Below are 17,916 nucleotides of genomic sequence, written 5' to 3' on the forward strand. Positions count from 1 at the left end.
CAGCAGCTGGCTACACCGCCAGGGACAGCATCGCGCTGGGGACACAGACGCCGGCTGACAGGTGAGTATTGAGGTTTTTTGGTTTTTTTTTTACCTTACTCGAGTATAAGCTGAGGGGGCTTTTTCAGCACATTTTTTTGTGCTGAAAAACTCAGCTTATACTCGAGTATATACGGTAATTCCACCCAAACTTATAACACCATGTTACTGCTCTGTTGGTTACAGATTATGGTACATTATATACTGTATTGTTTTATGTTTTATTAAACAGATGAAAAGTATTGGGTTATCAGATCATACTGAGATTTATCTACTGGCTAACATGACATAACAGCTCTGTATTGACTTGGATGATCTTTTTAATGGACAAGAAATATATTCAGTAGAGATGAGCGAACGTACTCGGTAAGGGCGATTTCGCAATCGAGCGCCGCGATTTTCGAGTACTTCATTACTCGGGTGAAAAGTACTCGGGTGCGCTGTGGGGCGGGGGGTTGCAGAGGGGAGTGGGGGGTAGCAGCGGGGAACAGGGGGGAGCCCTCTCTCTCCCCCTCTCTGCCCCACTCCCCGCTGCAACCCCCCGCTCACCCACAGCGCACCCGAGTACTTTTCACCCGAGTAGTGAAGTACTCGAAAATCGCGGTGCTCGATTGCGAAATCGCCCTTACCGAGTACGTTCGCTCATCTCTAATATTCAGTTTTCATATGAAAGAATATTAAAAGAGTCTTCCGTGGAAATGCTGTTGATGACGTATCCTCAGGATAGGTCATCAATAGATGATCAGCTGGAGTCCACCGCTGGAGCCCCCTAACCGATAAGTTGTGCGGGCGTATGCTGTCAGCACCGCAGTAACAGAGGTCGGAGCAGAAGCCTCTGGACCAAAGTCCTATGCAGTGGCCGGCACTTGTAACTGCAGACACGGCTCCCATTGATTTCATCAATAGTATTTCCACGGAAAACCCCTTTTAGGTAATTTAATTGCTTTCTGTCATACATACAGCTGTATACATCCTAACTGTACATACCCCGAATATAGCTGTCCACGGCATATGGGGTGCTTCCAAGTGTCGTGGTACCCTGTATTCTATGATACACTATAATGCAACACTATAGGGACTAATAAAGTAAAAAACTTTAAAAGACTCTTAATTATAAAAATAAAAAAATGTTAAAAAGCTCTTCCCAGTTGGGCTAATAGAACCCATAATCAATTTGAGAAAACTTGGGGCTCCTGGACAGGAACTTAATCCACTTGTCCGAATAATTCCTCAACGGTAAAGAACCCACTTTCTGGTAAGCATAACACAATTTGATCCGCTGGCCGCATAGCGCAAGATAGCATCACCTGACAGGTAACTCTCAAATGCTCAGATATGTATTACTTCTAATCTCATAACCACTGGTGATTTCAAGATGCACTTACACCTACTCATCCCCCCCCCCACCCCTCTTACCTTTTCCCTCTCTACCTTATATAATTTCAGTGTTATTAAAACAAAATGAAAAATTATCAAACTTGTTCATTTATGCTGTTCAACTATGACTGTACATCATATTCGATGCATGTTCCATTACAATTGTTGATATTACTTTGCTTCTTATAATAAATAAAGAATATATAAAAAAAAAAAAAAAAGCTCTTCCCAGTCATCACATCAAAAAAAAAAGAAAGTCAATATAGCTTCATTCTTAGAGGCACAGTTTATGCACCCATTAAGGACCAAGCACTGTAAATTTACGGCGCTTGGTCCTGGGCTTTAATCCTAGTTGATAGTAAAAAATACCACGGGGGGATTAAAACCCCTGCTTCTGCAATCAATCAAAAGCAGGTCGAGTTGTCAGTTGACCGCGGGGATCCCCTGGCACAGCAGAATTACAGGGTCCCAGCAGACCATGATTAGCTCTGCCAGTGACTATTGTCACTACAGGAGAATGTTTTCCCTGTAACTGCGGCTCCTATGGATGCCCCAGCTACAGTAAAGAAAAAAGGCAAATGGAAAAAAAAAGACCATGTGAATGTCACCCAGAGGGTCTTATATGATGTCATGGGGGACATAGGTAGTAAAAAAAAAAAATTACATAAATAAGTAAAGCAAAATTACAGAATAAGATAAAAATATATACCATATTTACTCGAGTATAAGCGGAGTTTTTCAGCACATTTTTTTGTGATGAAAAAGCCCCCCTCGGCCCCCCCTTCTAAACTCAATCAGGGAAGGGTTAAAAAAAACCTCCATACTCACATCTCAGCCGGCGTCTGTGTCCCCGGCGGCGGTGCGGCAAGCTGCTGGAATCCTCCTAGCTGTCATTCCCCGCTATCCTCTCTGTTTGGCTCTGTCATCCTCCACCGTCAGGCTGTGATTAGATCAAGTGCCGGCTGTGATTGGTGAGTATACGGCAAGCTGTTTTAGAATTCTCCCTGCTGTCATCCCCCTGCTCGGCTTTCAAATCCCCCGCCGTCAGCGCTGTGAAAGGAAGCGCTGTGACTGGATCGAGCACTGGCTAATCACAGCCCGCGCTCGATCATTCACAGCCTATCACAGCACTGGCGGCGGGAAATGACAGAGCCGAGCAGAGAGGACAGCGGGGAGGATTCTAGCAGCTTGCCGTACCGCCGCCGGGGACACAGACGCCGGCTGAAAGGTCAGTATGGAGGTTTTTGTTTTTTACCCAGTATATACTCGAGTACAGCTCAGCTTATACTTGAGTCAATAGGTTTTACCAGATTTTTGTGGTAAAACTTATTGACTCGGCTTATACTCGGGTCAGCTAATACTCCAGTATATACGGTACATTAGAAAGACAATAACCCAAAGCCGACGCCAACCCAAACTGTCGTCGTATGCACCCTGTAATCCCAAACCATACATACTATATATCAAAACGTCCGAAACAAAAATGAGGAACCCATTCCCATAGTATATTCACGCTGAAATAAAGTAATTTTAAAAAAATAACTATAAATGTTAAATTCATTTTTTAACGTTTTACCCCCAGTAAAACTAAAAAATGGGGAAAAAAAGTCAGTGAAAAATATATAAAAAAATTAGCCTTATATGTCACGGAAAAAAAAAATACGGCAAAAATAATTTTTGTAGCTGAAGGAAGAAAAATAGGGTACTTAAACCACAACATAGGTAAAATCCCTTAAAAGTGTCTGGTCCTTAAGGAGTTAAAATATCACATTACCAATCGTGCATGGTTAACTGTCAGAAAAAAAAACTGTCTTCAATAAAAAATTGAATTAAAAAGTGATCAAAAAGTCGTATGTTACTCAAATTTGTACCAATACAAACTACAGGTCGACTTGCAAAAAATGAGCCCCATTGACAGAAAAATTAAAAAGTTATGGAAGGAATTCTTTAAAAAAAAGTTTTTTCAAGTACTGCTACATAAAAATAACAGAAACATATAAATTTGGTATTGCTGTAATCATACGGACCCACTGAATAAAGATAACATGTGATTTTTATGTAAATATGTCACCTGAAAAATAGTTATGGTTTTTTTGAAAGTGTGAATACTAGAACTGCCGAATGTGACAGTTATGTGACAGTTACAAGTGTGAAAGCTGCGCTGTGTTGGTCATACCGTAGCTCTAACTGCAGAGTTTTAACATTAACCTTTTTATGCCTTTCCATTTTTAGCTCAAATGCTGAGGATTATAAATAAAATCTACAAAGTAGTTCCTTTTAAAATACATTATAAAATATTAAATACCTAGTTTGCTCTCCTTGCAGGCCCGCGTGATGGCAACCATCGGTGTAACCAGAGGACTTGGTGATCATGATTTGAAAGTCCACGATTCAAATATTTATATCAAACCATTTTTGTCTTCAGTTCCTGAGGTGAGTGCAAGTCATGGGTGGTAAGGGTGGTGAGGGTGGTGGTGGTAAGGGTGGTGAGGGTGGTGGTGGGTTTTGTTTTTAAATTAATTCCTATTTAGGATCATAAAGAAAAAGTTAAATGATGGTTTTCTAGACTTTAGCTCAAATATTCTATGGTATCTGTACTCTGTAATCTCACCTGGTGTATTCTCCTAACATGAGTTCTATCTATGGCCTTACAACTAGCAGTGGTTTGGGGTCTTTTCACACTATGCCCTTATATCCAATGCCGGCTCCATCTGCGCTTTCCATGTTTTATGCAGAAAACTGCATAGAGATGGAATAATAGGGTTCAGTAGGTAAGACACAGACCTCTTTGCTCTTCGTTGTGCATGGTTTCCATCCCTGTCATTTTTTATATTATTTTTTCTAGATGGATGGAAAGCACAGAGTAAGGCCGCCTGCACATGGCAGAGCTGGACTCTGCATGCGGGAGCCCGCAGCGGAATCTGACCCTGACAGCAGCTGGCATCCACACGTACCTGTCTTTTTACATCTTCATCTGTACTGCGGATGGTTATGGTGAGCTGCTGTTGGACATGCGGAGTACAGGGGGGTTTTTTTTCAAATTTTTATTTTCCCCACGGCATCATGACATGGCATACACGACCTGTCCACAATGTTAATTGCGGACGGGCTGCAGGTTGGACAGCTTCCATGACTTCAATGGAAGCCGTCTGTGTGCAATCAGCGCAAAAATAGAGCATGTTGTGATTTTTCCTCCACAATTGGTTTTCGCCGGTTTGCAGGAACAGTAGATTTCCCATAGCATGCTATGGATGGCATTTGCTACGGAACTGCGGTAAAAATCTGTTTGTGTGCAGGTGGCCTAAGGCTGACAGGGTGGTCGCCATCTCATTTTTCTGTGTTTCCAGTATAGAACACGGAAATCTTGGACGGAGCCTGCGCTGGATAGAGGAGTAAAGTGTGAAAAGGCCCTTTCTTAGTAAATAGCTTCACAATTACGATGGAATTACAGCTCGTTCTAGAACACTTCTGTTCTAATACTCGCATTTTAAATTTATTAAGTGCTCAACTGAAAATCTAAAGCAAAACATCTTTCTGGATATGAGTGACGTTCTTAGCTTTTATGAATCTCCTGCAGTGAATGTTAATAGAAAAGTAAAATGAAGAAGAGCCATATTAACTTTACATGTATGACGCGTACTGGGCCTCATCAGTACTGGGCAACCAATCAGAATTATCTTTCATTTTACGGGAAGAAAAGTGAAATGAATGATGTTGATGAAAGCAGAAGTAGTCAGTTGGGCACAAGGATAATCAGCAGGTTCAATTAATATTGTAAAAAATGGTGATTCCAGAAATGTTGGGAAACTGTGTAAAATGGAAGTAAATGTTAAGATAAAAACAATGCGATGATTTGGAAATCTCATTCTAACCATATTTAATTCACAATCTAATACAGAACACATATCCAAAGGTGAAAGTGAGACATTTTTCCATTAGAATTTTTTTTTTTTTAATTAACTCGTTTAACAATTGATGGCAGCAACACAGCTCAAAAAAGATGGGACAGGGTTAACAAAAGGCTAGAAAAGTAAGCGGCACTAATAAAAATAACTGGAGGGTCACTTTTCTACCAAGTCACATGACTGTGTATAAAAAGAGCATGTTAGAGAGGCAGAGTCTCTCAGAAGCAAAGATGGTCAGAATTCAAGAATCCTGGGAAAAACTGCATCTAAAAATTATGGAACAATTTCCGAAAAATGTTCCTCAGCATAAAATTGTGAAGACTTTAAATATCTCACCATCTACAGTGCAGAATATCATTCAGAGAATCTGGAGAAATTTATGCGCGCAAGGATCAAGACCTACAGTCAATATTGCGTGTTTGAACTCTACAAGCCTTCATGTGTCACTGCATTAAAAGCAGACATGATTCTGAGAGGCTGAAAATAATCACACTTGCATATAAATGCGAGTTTGATACGATTTTTTTTTAATTATTATTCTTTTACCCCCTTGTGTTCTTACTAGTGAAAAAACAGGCACTTTTCACGTGCGAGGCATTTTTCTCACATAACACATTGCAATCGCAGGGAATAATTGCAGGTTTACCAGTACATTATCAGTCCGAGTCTCTTGCACCGATATCGCAATCACCCGTGCGAATACACTCTAGCTGGGTATTACTGTAGTGATCCATGTCAACAAATTTGGAGTGTTTAGTGTATTTTTATTATACATATAGAGTGTTTCAGGTAATCTTCTATACTGGCATATCTAGCATAGTGCTCTCCCATATGATCTACAGATGTAAGAAACAATGATTTAGATTGAATGTTGTAGGAGTACATTTTTGTTGTAGGAGGTTAAATAGTTTAGCCCAGTTGTTTCTCAACTCCAGTCCTTAGGGACCCCCAACAGGTCATGTTTTCAGGATATCCTATAGTAAGAACAGCTGTGGCAATGTCTGAGGCCCCGACAATAATTACATCACCTGTGCAATACTAAGGAGATCCTGAAAACATGACCTGTTGGGGTCCCTGAGGACTGGAGTTGGGCAACACTGGTTTAGCCCACCAGAGTTCAAATGCATGCTAACTAGCAAAACCACTAGAGGTTAGTCTGTACATAACTTGTATTGCGGTATTGCCCATAGTAATCATCCAGATACTTGTCTTCTTTTTTTTTTTTTGCCTTGATTAGTAAAATGGCATTTTGATTCTTTTGGTTTCTATAAGCGGCACACAGTTTTTTTCTATTTAAGGTATTTGCCTGTAAAGGGCCATTACTGGAATTTCATCCATCCGCTATTAGTAGACCAGGCTAAAGATGGGTGAATAGTGATTTAAATAATGAGTGATTGTAATAAAACTGAATGTTTCTTTACTACCCTAGGAAACCAGTTAAAACCGCTAAAAGTATTTCAGTGCAATTGAAAACTGACCCCATCGGTAAATAAAAATAAAGCTACTTCATTTCTGAAAACCCTTGGGGAAAATAAAGTCCCAACATCAGGAAAATGATCACATCAGTTTCTTATTATTTACATGTAAGATGTAGAACGTGAACATTCTCCGAATCCGCTTTAGGATGTTTGTGTTTGAAGTCGGAGATGGTTGATCCCACCTGGAAAAATACTGAGAGCTGCATTCACTGCACAGATGGAGCGCAGACACAACATGGGAATCGAAAGACAAAGGGTATTGAGAGGCAGGAGACCTTAGAAGGGAGAATAAAAGGAAAGGAGATCTGCTTGCAATCAAATTACTTTTCCTAAGTTCCTGTATCTGTTTTATGGTCAACATATCACTCAAATAGAACTGAAATTCAGCCTTAATTGTTCTCACGTTCCGTAATTCTTCTACAAATTGCATGAACATTCTTCAGCGCAACTAAACTGCTGCATAGAATCAGCCACTAGTACATTGTTTGTACCCAGCTGTAATTGTGCCCTATGGGAACACCGATAACAGAGCCGGAAAAGTAAAGCCTCGGGCTTTGTTCAATCCCACTAATCAGTTGTTCCTCGAGCTAGTTGTCTCCTGCAAAAATCAGATCCGTGCATAAACACAACAGCTCCCTCTCACTGCAGTGACCAGGCTTGGTATTACAGGCAGTGTTACCATTGGAGTGAATAGAAACCTTGCCTGTAGTACCAAGACAAATTGATGACAAAGTTAGAGAACCGATACTGTAAGTGCCATCTTTTGGGGGAAAAAAGCCTCAAATATGGCCAGTGATCATGCCAAAATAATAAGCCGTGTTCATACCACTGCCTAATTTCAGTTGTAAACAAAAATCAATCGGATCCGTCACATGACTGATACCATTGGTGTCCAACAGGCTCCATTGATTAGAGGTTCTATCATGGTGTCCATCATTTTGACAAGAATAGGGCCGAGGCTCCAATTTTAGTGTAAACAGTAGTCTTGGGTAAACTTTTTTAAAAACAGTTATTTACGGAAAATGTGTGTGGTGCTTTTAAATATCTCATGGGAAGATTTTCAACAGTAACCGTAAAAATTATCCTATAATAACCTCTTGCCTACATACCATATCTTAAAAATGACCCTCTGCTTATGTCACAAAATTCTGCCTTGGGACTGGAGGGTGGAGGCGACACATAACGTGTACTTGATCTTCCCAGCCGTCCGTCTGCTCCACTAGTTCCAGGTCCCGTTTTCAGGTGGCCAAGATGGCTACCACTATTTTTTAACTGCACTGTGCACTGTTCTGTGATTAGCTAGCACTGATCACATGAGGAATGCTGGCCAATCACAGAACAGGTATAGTACATTGGTAGTCCTAATACTACTAATGTACTATAGGTGATTATGTAGTCTAAAGATGGTAGCAGAAATTGAAACTGGGGGAAAGGATGGACAGACAAGAAAATAAAGTCCAGGTAACATACCCTATATCCTCTCGACCCTTCTGTCCTGAAACCGGAGGGTCACTTTAACTTTTTATCTTCATTAAAGCATACTGTTCTATGTTGTAATTCTACAAGCCATTACACTGCCATGCTCTAGTATGGAATATATATAACCTAATGGGTCTGGACTCGTGTATACAGCTACAGTATATTCTCAGAGTGGGAGCTCCTGTCTGTCCCCCGCAGTGTACAGAGCGCAAGTGAAGCTTGAAGTAGGGTATTTGATCCTTATGCTAAACAGTGAGCCCATTCATGTAGACTGAATAGCAAAATGCATGCAAAGTAGTCATTCCTGGAGCTTTTTGTTTGTTCACTAAACCTGATCCTTGACGAGATGAATATTGGGCTGATGCTCTGATTGAACACACAGGAAATATTAGCATGACACGTATTAGTTATTATGTATGACTTGTTATATTAATGGACTGGAACACACAGACACGTAGTGAGGCGCTGGTCGATGAGTTTAGTGCAGGAGACCTTAATATGTACGATTTGCCAGAAGTAATTTAGTTGGGTCATTGGATGCATCAATCATTTTCATGTACCCAGTAAACAGCATTTGCATCAAGAAAGTGAGCCAGGAAAAAGACAGTCCCCCTAATTTCTCATGAGTTTATCCATGGCTCCTGGGCAGCTGGTTAACATTTGGATTTTCTTTGCAACCATTTTTTTAAATTGTCAAATTGCATCTAAAAGAAAAACTGACACAACTTTGCATTAGGTATTCAAACATTCCTTTCATTTTGTTTGTACAGCTCCTATGCAGACAGATATGTCTCCATGGTAACAGATAGCCATCCCTGTGATGGAGAGCCTGCTAGGCCATCAGACATTTTGGTGTGTGTCAGGCCTTGGGGCTATCTCAGCTTCCATTTTATGTTGGCCCATTCCGTGTGCTGGCTGTATGGCAACCATGTTGTGTGCAGTGGTGCTGTTGTATCTGGTCTCCACCAGAAGAATGGTTGGAAACAAGATGCACACCCACAACTTGATTGGCTGGCTATTTGATAGGGAAGGTGCTGGTGACGCCCCCAGTAGTGGATTGCCTGTTTCCCGCAGCATGTCATGTGCGGCCTCAGGCCTATGTTACAACTTAATGCCAAATAACAACCCCCCTGAGCTGTCAGCAGGTGTGGTCCCTGGTGGCTTACCGGTGTCGCTTGTGTTCGGCCGCTACAGCACAAGGGCCAGCGGCGGCGTAAGTCATAGGAGCTACCAGGGCACGTCTGACGGAAGGCTAGCTGGGAAAGTTACTACAGGCGCCAGGGGGAAAATTACACTAGGCTGCTGGAGACATATAAAGATACACGGGCTGGAACATTGTCAGCGAGTTCGGCAGTAAAGAATTAACGCGACCGGTTAGCCTGTTAATCCAGTGCTGGAGGCCATTCCAGCATCAGCAAATAAAGAGCTGGGGGCGTCACCAGCACCTTCCCAGTCAGTCAGCCAGCACAGCCCATGTCTCCACCCCTACATCCGGTGGAGACAAGATACCACAGCACCGTGTGCAGTTACCTAGCATTTGTAATTTGTCAGGACCCTGGGAAAGCTGAATGAATTCAATGTTCTAATCCCCCTTCCTTACCCTCAACTGCCTGCTGAATGTTTGCATGTAGAAACGGTCATTGTCTCATCTCCCCTGCACAAGAGCTGTGACGTAAATAACCTCCCTTTCTTTCTCTCCTACCTGTATTTGTTTGGGTAGTCTTAGCATGAAGATACCGAGTTGTATGGCCATGCACTTGTTAATGAAGTCTTAGATTAGGGAAACTTTTTTAATAAGAATTATGAGTTGTGCAGGGGTCATAGCCCGATATGAAATAGATTTTTTAAATCAGCGTCCCAGCTAAACAAAATGCACCCACACATGTTTCAGTATGGGCCTCGGAACACCGTCGACCTACGTATCCCCATACCTGGTTAATTTATTCCTCATCTGAATGGAAAGCAAACAGACCCCATTATAGTCAGTAGGGTTTGTTCGGTGCTCTTCAGTTCCATCATAAGACACAGCCATTCGGCCAGAGGATTCTCCTTTTCTGCTTCCTGAACAGAGCAGGAAACTGGCACCCCCAAAGCAGATGTAAAATCCCTCTTATGCAGTAGATGCTGCTATTTTGTAAAAATTTGTGATGGGTATTGTGTAAAAATAATAAGAAAAAGTTTCTAAAAAGAAATATGGTGAACAGCACTACATTCACTATACCTCTGCAGTACTCCCATGCTAGGATCATTCACAGAATATCTGTCAAACAGCAATTCTGGTCTATACTTTGTGCTTATGGATATAGCCAAGTACAATGCGGGATTATCTCCCTTAGTCCCATAGAAGTGAATGGAAGAGTGGTCACGCATGCACACTACTGCGGCATTAACATATTGGACTTGGGGACTGCTGTTCTTGTGATTGCTGGGGGTTCGAGTAGTTAGAGTTCAGGTAATAAATGTTTATGGGAAAATGCCTTTCAATGAGAAATTTAGGTTAATAAATCAAAAGCAAATGCCAGAATTCCAGAAACTCAATTTTTCAGGCAAACATTTGAAAACTGTTGCAAGAAAAAAAAAGAACGGGTTTATTGTATAAACATTGCCTGTTTAACTGAGAGTAAAGAATGCAGAGAGGAATATGAAAACATCCCAGCCATGCGCTCATGCCAAGTACAGTACATGTTTAGACGAGCTTGTGGACCACAGATGTATTGCTGAATTGAAAGGATTAACCAGCATGTCTGACCAGGCGTACTATTTCCAAATTGTAATACTAAATATGATTTTCTCTTGGCTGCCTTTGCTAAAGCCGTCATGCTTCTTTTAAATTACTGCTGTTCCTTAGGTTAATTAAAGTGCTCTGCAAGCTCCATCTGATGCCTATAAGGTTTAGACGTGAACTGGAGGAGTGCGCCGTGGAATGCCGGCCCAGAGGATACTGGGTGAATGTTTAACAAGTGTTTCATTTAGAAGCTTAGAAGGATCTCTACTACAAGCCAGAGACTGTCTCTGGATTGTGTAACGGCCACCAGTCATGTTTTATACTGGTTTATAAAATCACGCCATACTTGGCCTTTTGTCTAATTCTAGCATATTTGCCAAAAGAACTACGAAATGTGCAAAAAGAGCTTCAATGTAATAATACCAAAGGAGAAGCCATCCCTTTAGATAGTATCATGCCTTTCTACATTTGTGGATTGTCATAATAGATGGTATAAAGTTACAGTATTTGACCATCTTGCCTCATGCAAGAGGAATCATGAAACTTGCCTGGTTTTTCGAACATCGTAGACGTAGTCATAACAGATTGGGTTTCTGTGGCCAATCCACATGTAATGTGTAATGCCAGTGGTCAGTTGGCATGGTGTAAAACCAAACCTCCATTAGTTTTAGTGGAGGAAGTTGGAACATATTTTCTTACATGATGAATTTGCGCTTGGTTGCCTGGAGAAACTTTTTTCCCAAATGCATTGTACTAGGTGTAAACAGTACGAACGGTTTGCTTCCAACTTTGTGTTTCTGGGTACTAGGAAAACTTAATCCCCAAGTGTGCCCTTGCTTACCTCCAGGAGGTAATGATTGTGTGTAAAGGGTTTACAGTGGTAGTTTTGGCTGGAGTAGTTTAGTATTCGTAGAACCCAAAAAAAGCCCTTTCACGATGACTTTGCATAGTTTAGAGTAGCTTTTCTGAAAGCTACTACATACTTCCATATTAGGATAATCGTTGCAGAAGTATGAGATATACAAGATCACATTTAACCCTTTACAATCCAATTTATATTCTGGTTTTCCTAGGGGGCTTACTCTTTTTCTGCTGTTATTCAATGGCGCTATATGCTGGCTAAAGCCAGTACTGCATGAGGTGACACATTGGATAGGCTGCAACAGCAGAGAGGCTGGCAATATACAGTAAGAGAACCCCGACGGACGTCTTCCAACATCGGAGCTGTACAGCCTTAAATCATAATGTCTTTAGACGTCAGACAGTGGATTGGAGAGGGTTAATGACATTTCTTCTCAACATAATGATGTTGTCTTTGTCTTACTACAGGTACGAGTCTATGACCTTTTACAATATGAACATGGTGCAGATGATGTGCTGGTGTTGGCAACCGATGGACTCTGGGATGTCTTATTAAATGAAGAAGTGTCGGAAGCTGTTACAAACTTTCTAGCATGCTGTGATCCTGATGACCCTCACAGGTGTATATATTGGATGTTCTACTTTATAATTGCCGTGTATAACACAGGGCAATTGATTATATGAGTAAACAAGCATGGTAACGAACCATTTATACTCATTTCCAAGAGATTTTTTTCTTAATGTAAATTCATAGCCTATTTAGTATCAAGCTTCAATTTTTTGACTCTCGCTCATAACCTGAAGGTTGCAGGTTTCATTTCCCTTCATGGTTCAGGTAGCCGGGTCAAGGTTTAACTCAGCCTTTCATCCTTCTGAGGTCTGTAAAATGAGTACCAAGCTTGCTGGGGAGTACAAGATGACTGATGAAGGCAATGGCAACCCCACCCTACCCCACACAAAAACAGTCCGCCAAGAAAACATCACAATGTGCCGTTACCCTAGGAGTCAGTCATGACTCAGTGCTTGCACCAGGGGACTTTGCCTTACCATAACCAGTTTGACAAAGAATCCTGTCATGTGAAAACTGTTTGGTGAGCAAACCACTCCATCTAACCATGCACTTAGCAAGGCACACCACATCAGCATTGGGAAATACATGTAGCATAAAAAGGAGGTTGCTCTGGTACTCCAAAAAACAATTAAAAACCAGCTTTACTCCATTATATTGAAAATCCCAGATGTACTGCTCTGGACGCCAAATCACTGCACCTCAGACCTGCATGGTTAGCTATAGCCAGGCTATGGCCAGTGAGCATCCACAAATCACAGACATCTTTCATTGCCAAGTTCCAGAACTGTCATTTGTTATAGAACATTTTAGCAGGTTTTCGTGTTTTTTTTTCTTTAATGGGGGAAGGTTGAGGGTACTTGCATAAAGTTTTAGCGGGTCTGCCCGGGATGCTAAAAACTTTTAATATTTTACAAATAAAGTTAAAAACTGCAGTTTACAGTTTGTAGTAGTTGCATTAAGTACTAATTAGAGATGAGCGAGCATACTTGATAAGGCAAACTGCTCGAGTGGGTAGTGCCTTATGCGAGTACCTGCCTGCTCGTCTCTAAAGATTCGGGTGTCGGCGGGGGCTGGGGAAGAGCGGGGAGGAATGGGGGGAGATCTCTCTCTCACTCTCTCCCCCCCCCACTCCTCCTTGCTCACTCCCGCAACTCACCGCTCTCCCCCGCCGGCACGTGAATCTTTAGAGACGAGCGGGCAGATACTTGCTTAAGGCACTACTCGATCAAGTAGTTTGCCTTTGTGAGTATGCTTGCTCATCTCTAGTACTAATATCTTTTTGGGAATTGTCAGTCTTCTATTAATTTAACTATTTTTTTACTTAGGAATACTTGAACTGTATGTTTTTGAATGAATCGGTGGCCTTCTGAAGTCACTAGACTTTCTTAAACTAGTATATTGCTTTGTCACCTTGAATCACCTGAGCCACTGGCCTCTAACAAGTAATGTTCAACCACAAATGACACTATGGACTGTTATAATGTGGCATCAGGTTAATTTAATTTAAATGGGTTTGTCGTCTAAGAACATGGGAGGAAACTTAAAAACAAGTTTCCTGTCTGCAATTAGTTTTCGGTTGTGAAGGTTTGTTTTACACATTATAAGCCGGTTCATAATGAATGGAAATATGTGTTTTAGGTAAATCAAATGCCGTTTACTTATGGAAGTTAATTGACAAGAGTCCATTGTCCTGGTCCTCTCCAGAATGCAGAAACACTCTGTTAATTCAATAATAAATGATCTTGCCTTTAATCCCCCTAAGTGCCCACAAGATCAATACAAGGCATAGGTCCCAGAAAGTCCTATTTCTCTGCAGGGAAGTAACTTGTGGTCCTCTCTCTTCGCAGGTATACGCTGGCTGCTCAGGACCTGGTAATGCGTGCTAGAGGGGTCCTGAAAGACAGAGGTTGGAGAATCTCCAATGACAGGTTGGGCTCAGGAGATGACATCTCTGTCTACGTCATCCCATTAATACATGGCAATAACCTGACATGAAGGAATCGGGGGATGTTCATTATGTACTGTTAACATGTTGTGAATAAGAGCATATGTGCAAATGTCACTACTGAAATAAGGTATTGCACAATTTATTTAATTGTGCATTTGGAACTTTAGAGCAAATGTAAATGCTGCTAATGCCATATGATTTCTTGTGCTGTACTCTAAAAACATGAATCCTGTCTTGGTTTTCTTATGCTGTCATGTAGTTTAACATTAAAGTTCTGTCAGTACAATGGTGCATGTTAACATTTGGACTGGAGTGAAGTGTAGAGCGTGATAATCTACCTAGACATCTCCTCCAATATCCGTACCTTCAGTTAGAAGTCAGGATTTACACAACCTGCTAGATTGCACTTTTTATGATCTGTCTCTGTATGATTGTAGAGCAGGGCTGCCAACAGTCCATTCAACATCTGCAAAAATAGGGGCCCTTTAGTCAATGTCCATAAATTAAAAAAAAAAAAAAATATATATATATATATATATATATATATAATGCTTCCATGATGTTTTTGAACATGTAGGACCTTGAACAGGCCATTGTGATTATAATGATCACCAATTAGCAGTAAATGCTGCTCAGGCGTTCATATTTATATCTGAGCTATACATTATATCCCTTTTCGGTCTTCCCATTTTATAATTTTGACTATGTATGAAGGAGGAGGTTTAATGGGTTTTCCCGCAACCTAAAATTGCTTCCAACCACTCTGAGCAGGACATGTGACTGCTGCAGCCAATCTTTGGCCTCAGCAGTGCCCTTCTATAGCCAGTGATTGGCTGCAGCAGTCACATGACCTGGTCATCAGCAAGCAGGGAGGACAGAGGGGTTGCGAAGCAATTTTAAACCCCTTTAAGGAGACGCAGCAGTAATGTCTGTATGCTGGGAAGAGGTTCACACATGCTCGGTCTCCCGTGTTTCCATAAGCAAAACAGAACTTATGTTGCCAAGTTCTTATAGTTTCCACATTAATATAGAAATTAGGGAGATGAGTGTGATATATATTTTTCCTCTACGTCAACCCCAGTGCACAGCATCGACATTGGGCAAAAATACAGAGCAACGGATGATAAAATGTATTGAGAGCTGACCAAATATTGTACCGGCAGTGCGGAGTAATATTGTATTGTTTATCTGTAAGCTGAGTTTCACATTGTTTGTTTGTCTTAATTGAACCAGAAACCATTTTTTACATTCCTCAAAACCAAATGGACATTCATTAATGGGGGACAATGATTGCCGAACCCATCATCCTATACATAGAGGTTATAGTTCATAAACTTTGTGTGTTCTTTTGTGTTTAAAACCCAATAACTGGAAATTTGTAAGCTTACACATAGAATAGCTTGATGTTAAGCAGTAATATTTATAAAATATGTAGCCTGCACATAAGCACTAGAGAACAAAGGCTACATTGCAATTATGTGGCTCAAATGAATGCTATCTAGGGTAATTTTCATTACTAGGAGAATGTCAGACATTTTTCATCACAAATGACACTATGGACTGTTATAATGTGGCATTGGGTTCATTTAAATGGGTTGTCCATTTGTAAACTGTTGATTGGAGGTCTGCCGCCTTGAACTGCCAGCTGATCAGCGCTTGTGAACTGAACTGATTTCTGCAGGAAGCACATGGCTCCATTCCAACTGCAGTGGCCAGGATTGGTATTGCAGGCAAAGTTCCCAGTGAAGGGAATGGGAGAGAGCTGCAAGAGCAAGCTGGGCCACTACTGTGAGAACAGAGCTATCTGCTTCCTGCAGATATATGCTCATCACACAAGCACAGTAAACAGCTGATCAGGTGGTCCTAGGTGGATAGAGCCCTGCTGATCTGCTATTGATGATCTATCCAGCAGATAGGCTATCAGTAGTTTACAACAGGATCACCCCTTTCATGTCTGCTAGTGATATTTGTAGGGATTATAAATGATCTTTAAAGGAAAATTCCCGTAATTCAAAGTGAAAGTTATGTTTCATAAGGTGATAACGTGTAATTTTGCAATATAATGTTATAACTTGTTTTACAAAGCTGCAGAGATATTGCTTTACCTGTGCCTCCCCCAACCCCCGTCACTTAGTTCCCAATTGGTGCCCAATGGTTACGACCTGTATGTTCAGCTGTTGTACTGGTCAGGCATGCTCAGTGCTTACAAACTGGCAATACAGACCTTGAACAGCTGTGAATGCGCGCTTGGCGGTAACTAGCAATGGGGCATTGTGGGAGATGTAGCTTTTGCACTGCCTGGTGGCCATTTTAAATAGCAATATGGAAATCTGAAGCTCTCTGGAAAGCAGGTCGGCAAAAATAGGTACAGGATTGGCAATTTAGATGGATGTCTGGAATAATGACAATAAGTGGAAACTCTGGGAAAAGTTTGAACATTTTGCCCAGTCTCTGAAATACCCCTTTACTTACAAGATATCTGCTTCTCTTTGTGACTAATCATTTTATTTATGCTATATGCTAAGTCAGATTTGAATTCTTGCTGCACCCCCAGCCTTAGGTATCCATAGCATATAGAGCGCCCATTTAATCTTCATATACAAGCTGATGACGACCGAGTCATTTAGAGGACATAAGAAATGTGTCACCAAGCTCGCTGATTCCGGCAGTACCATTGAAGCCAAGTCTAGCTTCAGCCTGGACAGGATAGATTAGATTTATATTGCACTCAACATATCTTTGGCTCCAGCTAAATTACATTCAGCTGACAGATTATGGTAAGCTGCATTTCATCAATACTGCTAGCTTTGTGTTAATTTATTTTTCATTTTCAAATATTCATCCTCTATTTAACAAAGTATCTCCCTCCCGAATATTTCCTTATGAAGCTTGTGTTATTCATAATGAATAGTTGCTAATAATAATTTTAATGAAATTTACTTTTATGCACTGGACACTTCTATCCTGGGAACACCTGACTTTCTTTTAAGCTCTAGTATGTGCATCATCATTACGCGCCGTGAATCATCAGAATGTAACATACATCCTTGTTTTTCTGGCACAATGCCAGACCCCATGACTTAAACTCAATAGACCCCATGATTGTCAGTTGGGGCTCATTGGACGCTGTTGAAGTCCAGCATTTGAGGGATCCGCCATTGTCATCACTTTCATTATTCTGCTTCGAAAATGAAGACTGTAGGAGCAGTGTCGGGCATAATCTGCCTCTGGTCAAGTGCTGCTGACTAGTCCCCTCTGCTTCATCCCTTGCTGAAATAGGAATGATGACAACATGTTTGTCACCGACATGACTGCTGCAGCCGGTCACTGGCCACAGTGGTCATAAGTCGTTCATGCACACTTCACTGCAGAGGTCAGCGACCGGCTGCTGCTTGCAGGTTTCCGATGAACGTGCCATTGTTTTCCCGTTGGCATGGGGATCAGGTCATTGGCACTGGCACCCAAGGCAAGGGTTGGGGTAGGCAATGGTATAAAAAAAAATACATTTGGCCTTTGCTAAGGTATTTTTATTT

At 41.3% G+C, this 17,916-nt stretch overlaps 1 protein-coding gene across 1 annotated transcript in view; it reads left to right on the forward strand.

Moving 5' to 3' along the window:
• LOC136610641 (protein phosphatase 1H) overlaps positions 1-14,876 on the forward strand; it is a 103,475-nt gene extending 88,599 nt beyond the window's left edge. The window contains exons 8-10 of the mRNA XM_066589855.1: positions 3,742-3,849; positions 12,333-12,484; positions 14,283-14,876. Coding sequence (XP_066445952.1) covers positions 3,742-3,849; positions 12,333-12,484; positions 14,283-14,430 — 408 coding nt within the window. The 3' untranslated portion in view covers positions 14,431-14,876. The remainder of the gene's footprint in view (positions 1-3,741; positions 3,850-12,332; positions 12,485-14,282) is intronic.
• The last annotated feature ends 3,040 nt before the right edge of the window (positions 14,877-17,916 follow it).

Source organism: Eleutherodactylus coqui, chromosome 2 (assembly GCF_035609145.1).
Source record: "Eleutherodactylus coqui strain aEleCoq1 chromosome 2, aEleCoq1.hap1, whole genome shotgun sequence".
NCBI lineage: Eukaryota > Metazoa > Chordata > Amphibia > Anura > Eleutherodactylidae > Eleutherodactylus > Eleutherodactylus coqui.